The sequence below is a fragment of the Schistocerca piceifrons genome, chromosome 7, assembly GCF_021461385.2.
Source record: "Schistocerca piceifrons isolate TAMUIC-IGC-003096 chromosome 7, iqSchPice1.1, whole genome shotgun sequence".
NCBI classification, from domain to species: Eukaryota; Metazoa; Arthropoda; class Insecta; order Orthoptera; family Acrididae; genus Schistocerca; species Schistocerca piceifrons.
This window is the reverse complement of record NC_060144.1, coordinates 30,071,389-30,084,715: the sequence shown is the minus strand read 5'-3', so window position 1 is coordinate 30,084,715 and position 13,327 is coordinate 30,071,389. Positions and strand designations below refer to the sequence as shown.

At 43.9% G+C, this 13,327-nt stretch overlaps 1 protein-coding gene across 2 annotated transcripts in view; it reads right to left on the bottom strand.

The window, feature by feature from the left end:
• Positions 1-2,056: 2,056 nt before the first annotated feature.
• LOC124804802 (protein white-like) overlaps positions 2,057-13,327 on the bottom strand; it is a 269,943-nt gene continuing 258,672 nt past the window's right edge. For both annotated transcript variants that reach the window (XM_047265138.1, XM_047265139.1), the window contains one exon: positions 2,057-3,165. In XM_047265138.1, the coding sequence (XP_047121094.1) occupies positions 3,061-3,165 (105 nt within the window). In that variant the 3' untranslated portion in view covers positions 2,057-3,060. The remainder of the gene's footprint in view (positions 3,166-13,327) is intronic.

Sequence of the window (13,327 nt, the reverse complement as noted above, 5' to 3'; positions counted from 1 at the left end):
TCACTGTGGTTTCCATTTCGCAACCAGTCGGACCTTACTTTCCGAATAGCCCTCGTATTTACAAAAGCCGCCCAAAACAGAACCTCTTACCTCAAGACATCAGAAACTGCAAAACATACCAAAAACTGCTTACGGCAGTTTGTAGTGCACAACACTTTGTGTGGTTCTATTATACTGAAACATCGACCAGGAAATGTGATGTGTTCCTGTCGGCTACGAAAGCTGCTGACTAGATGGTGATCATCCCTATCTGCGACTGCACTGTGTCCATCGCTCCCCGCTCACCACTGCTTCCAGGTCTCATCTGTCCACTGGTTGCTCAAATGGGATCATATGGCTCTAAGTACTATGGAACTTATCTGAGGTCATCAGTCCCCTAGACAGAACTACTTAAACCTAACTAACCTAAGGACGTCACACACATCCATGCCCGAGGCAGGATTCGAACCTGCGACCATAACAGCAGCGCGGTTCCAGACTGAAGTGCCTAGAACCACTCCGCCATAGCGGCCGGCCCACTGGTTGCATAGACGCTTCAGTGTCTTAGATGCGTGCTCTACATGAGCCAAATTTTACGGTCTGGAAGAAGCATTTTCCAGTGGCCAAACATCTTGCCCCATTCAAATTAACACTTACACGAGACGTAGAGACTGTTGTGGACTCGCAAGACAGCCAATCCACTATGACGGGAAGCCGAAAGGCACGCGTTTGAACTCACGCAGTCTGGCGTGAGGTCTGGAAAATGATAAGGAATTTACCAAAACGGTACGTAGCTTCTGGAATAAACTTTAATCCATAATTGGTGAACATCGGTCTGACGGTACATGCATCACAAGATAAATAGCAAATGGTAATGGCGCCTTGCTAGGTCGTAGCATATGACGTAGCTGAAGGCTATGCTAACTATCGTCTCGGCAAATGAGACCGTAATTTGTCAGTGAACCATCGCTAGCAAAGTCGGCTGTACAACTGGGGCGAGTGCTAGGACGTCTCTCTAGACCTGCCGTGTGGCCGCGCTCGGTCTGCAATCACTGATAGTGGCGACACGCTGGTCCGACGTATACTAACGGACCGCGGCCGATTTAAAGGCTACCACCTAGCAAGTGTGGTGTCTGGCGGTGACACCACAGAGATATTTATTTTCATGTTTGTACTCCATCAGAAGACTCCACACTGACTCAACTTGGCACAATACTGAATGCTCAAGTCAAACGAGGATGGGGAGTATGAAATCTTTCTATACGTCGTCGATTTGGAATCGTCCGTGAATTTAGTTTTTTCCCATACCTTTGCTCCTCCTTCAATAATATTCCGTTCAAATTTGATGTCATTCTGAGCAGTGGTTCTTTTTGTACAGCGTTCTGAAACTGGGCCTTTAACAATAATCACCGTGCAGAATTAGAGATGAAACAGATGTTAACTCTTACGAACAACACAATGAGCTAGAGGGACGTAACGCAACAAGATCTGTGTCTGCCATATAACGAGGTTGTCATCTCAGACCTGGGTATAAGAGAGAACAAACATATATTTTCAGGTTTAGTGAATTTCAGTTGCACATACATGGCTGTAATGAGGTTTTAAATATTGACTGGGTTCTATGTTTTCTAGATCCAGGGCAGTTGCGGTATTTTAGAGACATTACAACTGACACAGACGTCATTTGATAACGACGTGCAGAATATGTAAGTAACGTCATTTTTCTACAATTATGAGCACAAGATGATATTATGTTCTAAATACTAGATTATACATCTGTTTGTTGTCTGTATCAGATGCCGCTGACGATGGGCTCAGTGCCCGAATATAGGTTTTGCAATTAAATACCTTACATACATTCATGGCGTACACAAGATTTTCACCTGAAAAGATGGGGTAGGGCAGCGTCTGGAGACACGTTCTCGCTGCCTCGGCTCACCTCAGTAACCAGCGTGAGTCTGTCTTTGGGAGTTTACAGCACCGTCCGCTATAGACAATTGATGCTATGACTCAGTATTAATTTTTGTGTTGAATACAGCTGAATACACATTTCTATAATCAAATGATTGCAACTGCGCAGTAAAAAAGTATTTTTTATTCAAAACGTAATCACAATTTTCACAATATGTTACCACAGTGTGATGGCACATCATAATTATCAAACTTCAGTCATTAGAATACATTCGCCTGATGTACTATACATTCGTGAAACTGACGGTTTTTCTGACAGTAGAACTTCAAATACGAAGCAGTGACACCTGAGCACAGTTTATTCTGGTACTAATACTGATATAACTGCAGTTAATATGCCACAAAGTTTTTTGCCACTTCAGTTAGTATATAACTGTGAACTGTAGAGTTCGACCAATATATTATCGAAAATAACAAAAGACACTTTTGATTAGTATTTCTTTGTACGGTGTTCTTGAGAAAGATAGACTTTATAAATGAACGTTCTAAAGCTATAAGAGAGCCTTACAAATTTTAGTAATAAATAAAAGGAAAGAAACGACAATTACACTTACAATATCTCCCCTTTCTTGAAAATATTAAATAAGGAACATTTTAGTTTTTACGTGAACATAACTTTTATATGTATTCTGGATCCATATACCTGTTCGTCAGACGCATGCGAAATAGCCCGGTTACCACTGTCAATATGTGCAAGGTCAGTCTGTCTGCTTATGTTCAAAAGATGTGTCACAACAAAAATATGACAGTGAAGGGCGCCGTGTGCTCCTGCAAGGTTGTTTACCAGGTGCTCACCACAGGTACATCCGTGCGAATGTCGGATGTATCGTCCTTGTCGGCAGAGCCGTTTCAATCTGGGAAGAGCTATTTCTGTCACGTTATCACGTCCACTGCTAAGAGTGCGGCGCGCGTGTAACCAGTTCACGAAATACGATACTATCTTTCGGACGGAATGTACATCTCCTGACACAGAAAGCTGAGCGTAAAGAGGCAGCACTTGAGGCGCTGTTCCACAGACACTGCTACTGTACGAGATCGCAGGCACGCAGTCCGTGTCCCGGAGACGCGCTCGGATGCCGCCTACCGACGAGAAGGAGGAGTGTCGGGCCTTCAGCGGCTGCCGCGACACGTCCTCACCAGCAGCGCAACGAGCGCCAGAACACGCAGACCCACGGCCAGCGCGGTCAGGCCCAGCAGGTCTTCCACAAAGTCGGCCTGAAAGCAAGTCAATGGCAAGACCACATAACACTGTCGCCAGAGAAACACGCAGCCTGAGCAGTGCTCACTCGTAAGAGAAGAGACACAAACGACAAAGATTTATGTACATACGGCACAGGCTGCGCAAAATAAAACTGTCTATTACAATGTCAACACAACCATCTACTTACAATGTAAAAAGCAATATACTTTTCACGTTTCGGAGGTCAAGCCTTCATCATCAGAAGTACTGTATACAAATCCCCAAATGCGAGCAATATAAACAATAAAAAACAACAATAAAAATGAAATAACGTAGCTACTTATCTCACAGCAGAGTCTTCTTAAGATGTACAAGATGTGTAAGATTTAAGCGAACAAATACACTACTGGCCATTAAAATTGTTACACCACGAAGATGACGTGCTACAGACGCGAAATTTAAACGACAGGAAGAAGATGCTGTGATATGCAAATGATTAGCTTTTCACACAACTTTGGCGCCGGTGGCGACACCTACAACGTGCTAACATGGGGAAAGTTTCCAACCGATTTTTCATACACGAACAGCAGTTGACCGCCGTTGCCTGGTGAAACGTTGTTGTGATGCCTCGTGTAAGGAGAAAAAATGCTTAAAGAAATGCTTACCATCACGTTTCCGACTTTGATAAAGGTCGGATTGTAGCCTATCGCGATTGTGGTTTATCGCATCGTGACATTGCTCAAAAAATTGTTCAAACGGCTCTGAGCACTATGGGACTTAACTTCTGAGGTCATCAGTCCCCTAGAACTCAGAACTACTTAAACCTAACTTACCTAAGAACATCACACACATCCATGTCCGAGGCAGAATTCCAACCTGAGACCGCAGCGGTCGCGCAGTTCCAGACTGTAGCGCCTAGAACCTATCGGCCACTCCGGCCGTCCCTGACATTGCTGCTCGCGTTGGCCGAGATCCAATGACTGCTGTGGAATCGGTGGGTTCTGGAGGGTAATACGGAACATCGTGATGGATCCCAACGGCCTCGTATCACTAGCAGTCGAGGTGACAGGCATCTTATCCGCATGACTGTAACGCGTCGTGCAGCCACGTCTCGATCCCTGAGTCGACAGATGGGGACGTTTTCAAGACAACAACCAACTGCACGAACAGTTCGACGACGTTTGCAGCAGCATGGAGATCAGCTCGAAGACCCTGGCTGCGGTTACCCTTGACGCTGCATCACAGTCAGGAGCGCCTGCGATGGTGTACTCAATGACGGACCTGGGTGCACGAATGGCAAAACGTCATTTCTTCGGATGAATCCAGGTTCTGTTTACAGCATCATGATGGACGCATCCGTGTTTGGAGACATCGCGGTGAACGCACATTTGCAGTCATGGACTGTGCGGCTGGTCCCGGCGGAGGTTCGAGTCCTCCCTCGGGCATGGGTGTGTGTGTTTGTGGTTAGCATAATTTAGGTTAAGTAGTGTGTAAAGCTTAGGGACTGATGACGTCAGGAGTTAAGTCCCATAAGATTTCACACACATTTGAACGCACATTGGAAGCGTGTATTCGTCATCGCCATACTGGCGTATGACCGGGCTTGATGGAATGGGGCGCCATTGGTTACACATCTCGGTCACCTCTTGTTCGCACTTACGGTATTTGCAACAGTGGACGTTACATTTCAGATGTGTTACGACCCGTGGTTCTACCCTTCATTCGATCCCTGCGAAACCCTACATTTCAGCAGGATAATGCACGACCGTATGTATGTTGCAGGTCCAGTACGGGCCTTTCTGGAAACAGAAAATGTTCGACTGCTGCCCTGGCCAGCACATTCTCGAGATCTCTCACCAACTGAAAACGTCTGGTCAACGGTGGCCGAGCAACTGGCTCGTCAGAATACGCCAGTCACTACTCTTGATGAACTGTGGTATCGTGTTGAAGCTGCATGGGCAGCTGTACCTGTAAACGCCATCCAAGCTCTGGTTGACTCAATGCCCAGGCGTATCAAGACCGTTATTACGGCCAGAGGTGGTTGTTCTGGATACTGATTTATCAGGATCTATGCACCCAAATCGCGTGAAAATGTAATCACATGTCAGTTCTAGTATAATATATTTGTCCAAAGAATACCCGTTTATCATCTGCATTTCTTCTTGGTGTAGCAATCTTAATGGCCAGTAGTGTACGAGACAGCTGCTACCTATAAAATTCAATCTAGTAGCTGTAATGCGAACTACATAAGCCAGATGGTAGGTCGTTTCAGCTTAAGGTACAAAGAACACTGAGACACATTTCGGCTTAACAGTTTGGAGAAGTCAGCCATACCCATGTAAATTCATGAAAGTTGGGTAACTCGTGTTAGAAATTGATGAGGATCTCGCAATTTTGCGTACACAAAATCAAGAAAACGAAATGAATATATTAGAACAGTTGGAAATAAATGTACAGGGTGAATCACCTAAACATTGCACCGCAAATATTTTGGAAATGGAAGTGTGCTTGTACACGTATTCGCCAGCACACCGGTCGTCACTAAGGAACATTGTATAGCAGTCGCTGAAATAGGCGCGCCTGTGACAAGAGAAGGCCATGAGACGCCCCCAGGCTACTCGCCGATAACGCTCCCTGGGCAGCGTACATACAGGCCGCCGCCGCCGACCCAGCTGCCTCAGTCTCTCAATCTGTGCATCTCAATACTTCGCACTGTGCTCCCGTCTTCCACAGTCATAGTCGTGGCCCTGCACCTTGGCTAGCTGTGAGGGAACGTTAGTCATTGTACATAGTTGTGATATGGGCACGGGCAAAACGCAAGAATTACTACACTTTATTTGACTCCTGTTAACCGCCGAACTTCAGACTGGACATAATTGAAGTTAAGTTCTGAACTAGTTCCTGTAATAAAGTGTGGTTTAATGACGTGTGCATTTTGCCACCGTCTCCTGTTCCAGCCAGGAACCACAAAACATGGCCGCGCGGGATTAGCCTAGCCGGCACGGTAACTCAGCGTGTTCGGACAGAGGGTTAGCTGCCCTCTGTAATAAAAAAAAAAAAACTGAGTTATTGGCTCAACGACGAACGGAAACCGGTGTCTTGCGACGTCCGCCCCGAGCAGATACAACGAACAAAATGAGATTAAAAAAAAAAAAGCGGTCTAAGGCGCTGCAGTCATGGACTGTGCGGCTGGTCCCGGCGGAGGTTCGAGTCCTCCCTCGGGCATGGGTGCGTGTGTTAGGATAATTTAGGTTAAGTAGTGTATAAGCTTAGGGACTGATCACCTTATCTGCTAAGTCCCATAAGATTTCACACACATTTGAACATTTTGAACCACAAAACATTACAAGAGGGCACAGCCACAACAGCAAGGTGGTAGTGATGTACGGTTTTCACAGAATGGATAGGCAGTGAGGGACCCGTGCTGTTAGTCAACAAACAGATTGTAATAATACTTATAAAGTGTATTTTTTCGTGCAAACATACACATTTTAAAAAGATGGAACAATGCCTGCTAGTATTAACAGATTAGATGTCGTGTAAATTAGAGTGTCAGTGGTGTTTGTCGCAAGATTTCTAGTGAGAGTCGTTTACGAGATATCGTGTTTTGAAAAGTTTCCACATCTACTCTTGTTTGTGCCATTCAACCTGTGTAGTTGCTAGCTGCGATGTTCGAACGTTTCCTTACAGTGTGCCGGTGAATGCTTTGAGTGCATAGCGACTTGCTAGTCAATTAGTGTGTAACACTACGTGAAATAGGCCATGAGTGGACGGTGTAATTTACCACTGCAGAAAAAGGCGACATGCTCACGGTGTATGGACAGTGTACGAAGAATGAAGTTGATTCTTGTACCCTGTGTGAGGCAAGATATACCAATAGACGTCAACCATCTAGGCAATTATTTATCAACGTTTTCAACCAGTTATATCAGACTGGGTCTCCAACACCCATACAACGTAACAGAAGGAAACAAGTAACGACTAACGAGGGGGAAATTAATGTTCTTGCTGCTGTTGCAGTTGACCCGCACATCAACTCTCGCGCAATTCCACGAGCAAGAATCATGAGTCAGGCAAGTGTCCTACCCAATCTCCATCAACATAGGTTCCACCCCTATATTATCTCTCTCCATCAAGAGCTGTATGGAAACTATTATGTATGTATGTATGGAAACTATTATGAGAATCGTGTTAACTTCTGTTCAAAATGGTTCTGAGCACTATGCGACTTAACTTCTGAGGTCATCAGTCGCCTAGAACTTAGAACTAATTAAACCTAACCAACCTAAGGACATCACACACATCCATGCCCGAGGCAGGATTCGAACCTGCGACCGTAGCGGTCACGCGGTTCCAGACTGAAGCGTCTAAACCGCACGGCCACACCGGCCGGCTTAACTTCTGTACATGGACAAAATGCATGATCGATACTACCGTCGTTTGCTATCACAGGTATTGTACAAGTATCGGTGTGGGAACCTTTCAAAATACTATACCTCTTCAGGGAATCCCACTATTTAGTTTGTTAATGTCAATAGGGGCTGTTTCATTTAAAAATGTATGTTTGTACAAAGAAATACACTTTGTAAGTGTTATCAAAATCTGTTGTTTGGCTTGTAATACGAGCCCCTGATTACCAATCGATTCTGTGAAAGCTGCACATCAATAGCACTTTCCATTTTCGCAATATTTTAGGTAATTCACTCTTTATACAACGTGGGAAATCATAATGCGTTAAATGAACAGAATACTGGTGACACGAATAATTTTTTTCTGAAACTTTGCAGATCCTTCTTAATATCTATAATTATTTAACGACTTTACAGTATACCGTTATTTTTTCGTTATAGATGGGGTACGAATTTTCGATCAACTGCCATGGTTGTGTATCAAATAGCGCAAATGGCTCTGAGCACTATGGGACTTAATATCTAAGGTCATCAGTCCCCTAGAACTTAGAACTACTTAAACGTAACTAACCTAAGGACAGCACACATCTCCATGCGCGAGACAGGATTCGAACCTGCGACCAGTTTGTGTATCACCCTTGTTTCTTCTGTATCTGTCATTTCATGGTTACACTCTAGAAGTGTTCACTCGCGCTACTTCTGTGTTGTTTGCAGGATGGCCAGCCGGGGTGGCCGAGCGGTTCTAGGCGGTACAGTCTGGAATAGCGCGACCGCTGCGGTCGCAGGTTCGAATCCTGCCACGGGCATGGATGTGTGTGATGTCCTTAGGTTAGTTAGGTTTAAGTAGTTCTAAGTTCTGGGGGACTGATGACCTTAGAAGTTAAGTCCCATAGTGCTCAGAGCCATTTTGTTTGCAGGATGTGGGTTTCGGGAAGGTATGCGGGATGTGCACACATGTGACTGTTTTATCAGCTGAAAGTGATGTAGATGTTCGTCTTAAGAAGACACGGATGCGGGGGAAGAAGGTATTTTAATTTTTCTCGTTTATGTCTAGGTAGTTTTCAGAAGTTATTGTACAATAATGTTGTGATGAAGCAGGGCTAGCCTTCGAAAAGCTTAAATTTTAATTGTTTCTTACACTATAAATAGCTGGTTACGCCAACATTTTAACAATGATTTTTGCAACCAGCACCTCACATCCATTGTGGATAAAATAAAAACAAAACTAGCCCAGAAAATATTTTATGCACCTTAAAATAGACAACACAACTTACATCATTCGTACCCAAAGCCAGTGGTGCAAATAGGGTTGCCTATATACGATGTATGAAATATTTTCATGGTTAATTTCATTTTTCCCATGCTATATATACATTCTGCACTCAGGAACATATTTGTAAACAAACTGTATGTACTACAGCTAGGGGGGGCAAGTCTACAAAATTTTAAAATGAAATGAAATGTCTTAGTTTTAATACTGTGCTGTGCGCCCCTTATGATCATAAAACGTAATTACTTTGCATAAGCATATTCGGCTGATTTATGAATTAAGTAAACATTCACTCTCAAACACCCATTCTGAATAGTTTAGGACTAATGGGCTAACTTTGTAAAATTTTTGCCACGCGAGCAGTTTCTAAGTCTGGTAAGAATAATACCATAGGCCACCACTTAGCGAAGCTTTTCATTGACAGAAAACAATTACACAGACTTTGCAGAGAGCAGAGAGAGAGAGAAAGCAGAAACTGTCGAGTCTGGATCTACAATTTTGGCAGAACACTTACTTCGTTTTTCAAAAACGAAATGAGAACACTGGTACTTCGACTCTGGAAGGGGACGGCCGACTTGCTTATCCATTTCTGGATGGAGGAGCTGGGACAGATGTGTTGCTGTGGGCAGCCAGCTACATCACTTGCAGCTTTACACTCTCTAGCACACAAAATATGATGAGAAAGTGCAGCATAGCGGAACAGAAAATAATGGTTATTCATTCTTTTGACGGGTATTCCTTTTGGTCGACTAGATTCTTTCTACATTTCTTCCTTAAGCAACTGAGGGCCTTTTATGACCAGGATAGTAACAGGGGACAGGCAAAATAATGTGAACACCAGTACTTACTTGGGAATGGTTTATTAATAAGGGTTTGGACCCCCATTTGTCCGTAATAAAGCTGCGATGCTTGTTGGAATATTGGCTCGAGTGGAATGCTTTGCCACCCTTCGATCAGAACCTCTTTTAACTCCTGTTGTGACAAGGGGGGCAGTAACCTGCTCCGGAGTCTGCGCACCAATACCGCACACAAGAGCTCAATAGCGTTCAAGTCCGGGGACTGTGCTGGCCAGGGAAGACGCCGCAATTCATTTGCATGCTCCTCATACAACGATTGTGCTGAAATATAGCATCATTGTCGAGTAACAATATTTGAATCATGGGGTGCACCTAATGACATAAAATATTCATATAATTATTGGCTGTAACACAGCATTTGAGAGTAATGTAATGATGGGACCAGCGGAATACCATGGTATGGCTGCCCACACCATCACACTTCCACCTCCATGCTCAACCGTTGGAATAAGCGATCAGGATTCTAGGCTTCTTCTGGCGTTCTCCAGACTTAAACATGGTCCGATGTTGGAAATAGCGAAAACGTTGACTCGTCGGACCATATGACGTGCTTCCACTGATTAGTCGCCCAGGATTTAGGCTTCTTTGCGATTATTGTCGTCACTAATTGTTTCGGTGTAGCAGCTCGTCCATGCATGTACACTTTATGGAGTTGTCGGCGGAAAGTGTTGATAGATACGGGGTATCGAAGATGGCTATTGAGCTCTGCAGTCACTTTAACCGCAACAGTTTTGTGTTGTTCTGACACAATTCGCGTTAGCGTACGACGGTCTCTGACAGATTTGATTTGCGCCAGCTATTACGTTTACACGATGATGTCTCCATGTTTTTTATAGGCTGTCATGACTGTTGAAACAGTTGCTCTTGAAACATTCAATAAGTTGGCTGCCTTGGTTACTGATGGTCCAGCTAATTGGGAACCCACAATCCGCCCTTTTTGTAACTCTGTTAGGTCTTTCATTGCACGTCGACCTCGATCTCTGAATGCAGATACCAAGTTTGCAATACTCTTAAACAACCTGCACTGACGCGTAGTCCGTACTGAACAAGCACAGTCCAGCGCAACACGTGCCTTACCTGCGTTATTGACCGTCAAACACAACCATCCCGTTACTACCACTGTCCACATTTTTTTCCCTATCCCCTGTATCTGGTTTGCAAGTGGCAGTCATGTATCCTTCTGGCCAACTTGGTGTAATCACTGTGCGATAATTACGGCCATGTCCTTGATATATGATTTGAGAGATGATGGTCATTCCCAAGTCGGTCAGTTGTTATTTTGAATTTGTTCAATGTTTCCAAATGTTAGTTTTTGTGTTCTCTGTGCGTTATAGACCTCAAGAACAATCTGTCATTAGTTCTTGTTCATGTGCGTGATAACAGCGTACATTATAATAAACTGGGGTTGATTTTGGACAGGTCTCTCATTTCATTATTTAGTTTATCCGCTTTTCAATTACCTATTTTGTAACATTTTGAGAGACGAAGACTTTCAACTCATTCGCTAGAGCTACCCTTTCTCATATCGGTATTCCGTTGCGTGACAGTTTTCACGACCGCATATGAGTCTGAAGGGAGTGATTTGTGTTGCACGTGGTCCAACCAATGCGGATCGTTGTGACAACCAAAAGGCATGTCAAGAAGTTAGTTAGCATCTCTCACAGGATATAAAATTTACGGGAAAACGCTTAAGCAAAGTTTGCAAGCTATTTCTCGTGTAATAATTTCGGCATAACAATCACGCTTTAGGAGGGGACGTTTGTGTAATGATAATATATATATAACATCTACATGTACATATATACTCCGCTAGCCAGCAAGCGGTGCGCAGCAGAGGGCACTATTCGCGCCAAAGTCGTTCCCCCCCCCCCCCCCCCCCTCCGTGTTCCATTCGCGGATAGCGTGAGGGAAAAACGTCTGAACGCCTCAGTACGAGCTCTAATTTCCATTATCTTTGAATGGAATGGTGATCATTGCGCGATATGAAAGTTGATCGTAATAATATATGCACTACATCCTCGGCAAAGATAGGATTTTAGAATTTAGCGAGCAGCCCCTTCCGTTTAGTTCGTCGTCTATCTGCAAGTGTGTCCCACTTCAAACTTTCTATGAGATTTGTAACGCTCTCGCGATGGCTAAATGTACCTGTCACGAATCTTGCCGCTCTTCTTTGGACCTTCTTAATCTCTTGAATCAGACCCAACTGGTAAGGGTCCCATACAGACAAACAGTACTCTAAGACTGGAGGAACATAAGTATTGTAAGCAATTTCCTTTGTTGAAGGACTGCATCGCTTCAGGATTCTACCAATAAACCGCAATCTGGAATTCGCCTTACCTATTACTTGTGTAATCTGATTGTTCCATTTGAGTACATTTCGAATAGTCACACCCAGATATTTTATTAATGTTACCGCTTCCAAAGACTGTGCATTTATTTTGTACTCGTGGATTAATGAGAATTTTCGTTTTGTTATACGCAGTAGGTTACACTTACTAATCTTGAGAGATAAGTACCAGTCATTACACCACGCATTTATTTTCTGCAAATCCTCATTGATTTGTTCACAACTTTCGTGTGATACTACTTTCCTGTAGACTGCAGCATCATCGGCAAACAGTCTAATGCCGCTGTCGATACCATCAACCAGATTGTTTATATAAATCGTAAAAAGCAGCGGACCTATTACGCTGCCCTGGGACACACCTATTGTAACTCTTGTTTCTGTTGAAGTCTCCCCATTCAGGACGACATACTACCCTCTGTCTGTTAGAATACTTTGTCCAACCACATATGTCATCGGACAGACCGTATGCGCGCACTTTTTGGAGCGAGCGACAGTGCGGAACTGAGTCGAACGCCTTTCGAAAGTCGAGGAATATGGCATCAACCTGGGAGCCGGTGTCTAGAGCCTGTTGTATATCATGCACAAAGAGGACCACCTGTGTCTCGCATGACCGCTGTTTCCTAAAACCGTGCTGGTTTCTGCAGATGAGCTTCTCAGAGTCTAGAATGATCATTATGTCTGGACACAAAATATTTGCTTTGAAATGATGGAGGTATGGTCATCACCTTTGCTTCTGTTTGAAGACTAGCTTTCAAGGACTGGAACTTTTAGCTGTACCATGAAACCCAGTCAATACAAATAACAGGCACTCCGGCCATACAATATATCTGAAGTCGACTGCAGCCTACCTGAGATATTTACTATCAAAAACAGTCTTGATCACTATTTATTTATTACGGTGACCAGTTTCGACCACTACTGTGGTCATCTTCACACCAGTGAGTAAGAACCTCGTTCTGTTGGAGAATCACTACTCCACTTGATCACAATTTATTTATTACAGTGACCAGTTTCGACCACTACTGCGGTCATCTTCAGACCAATGAGTAAGAACCTCCTTCTGCTGGAGAATCACTACTCCAGCAGAAGGAGGTTCTTACTCATTGGTCTGAAGATGACCACAGTAGTGTCCGAAACTGGTCACCGTAATAAATAAATTGGGGTCAAGACTTTTTTTGATAGTAAATATTTGTTACACATTGATCGCTGTCACTCCCATAACGTATTTAAAAGTAACTACCTGAGATAGTCTCCACGCCAGCTGTTGACCCAGTGTGGGTCATGCAATCTACACGTACGTCTACATGGATACTC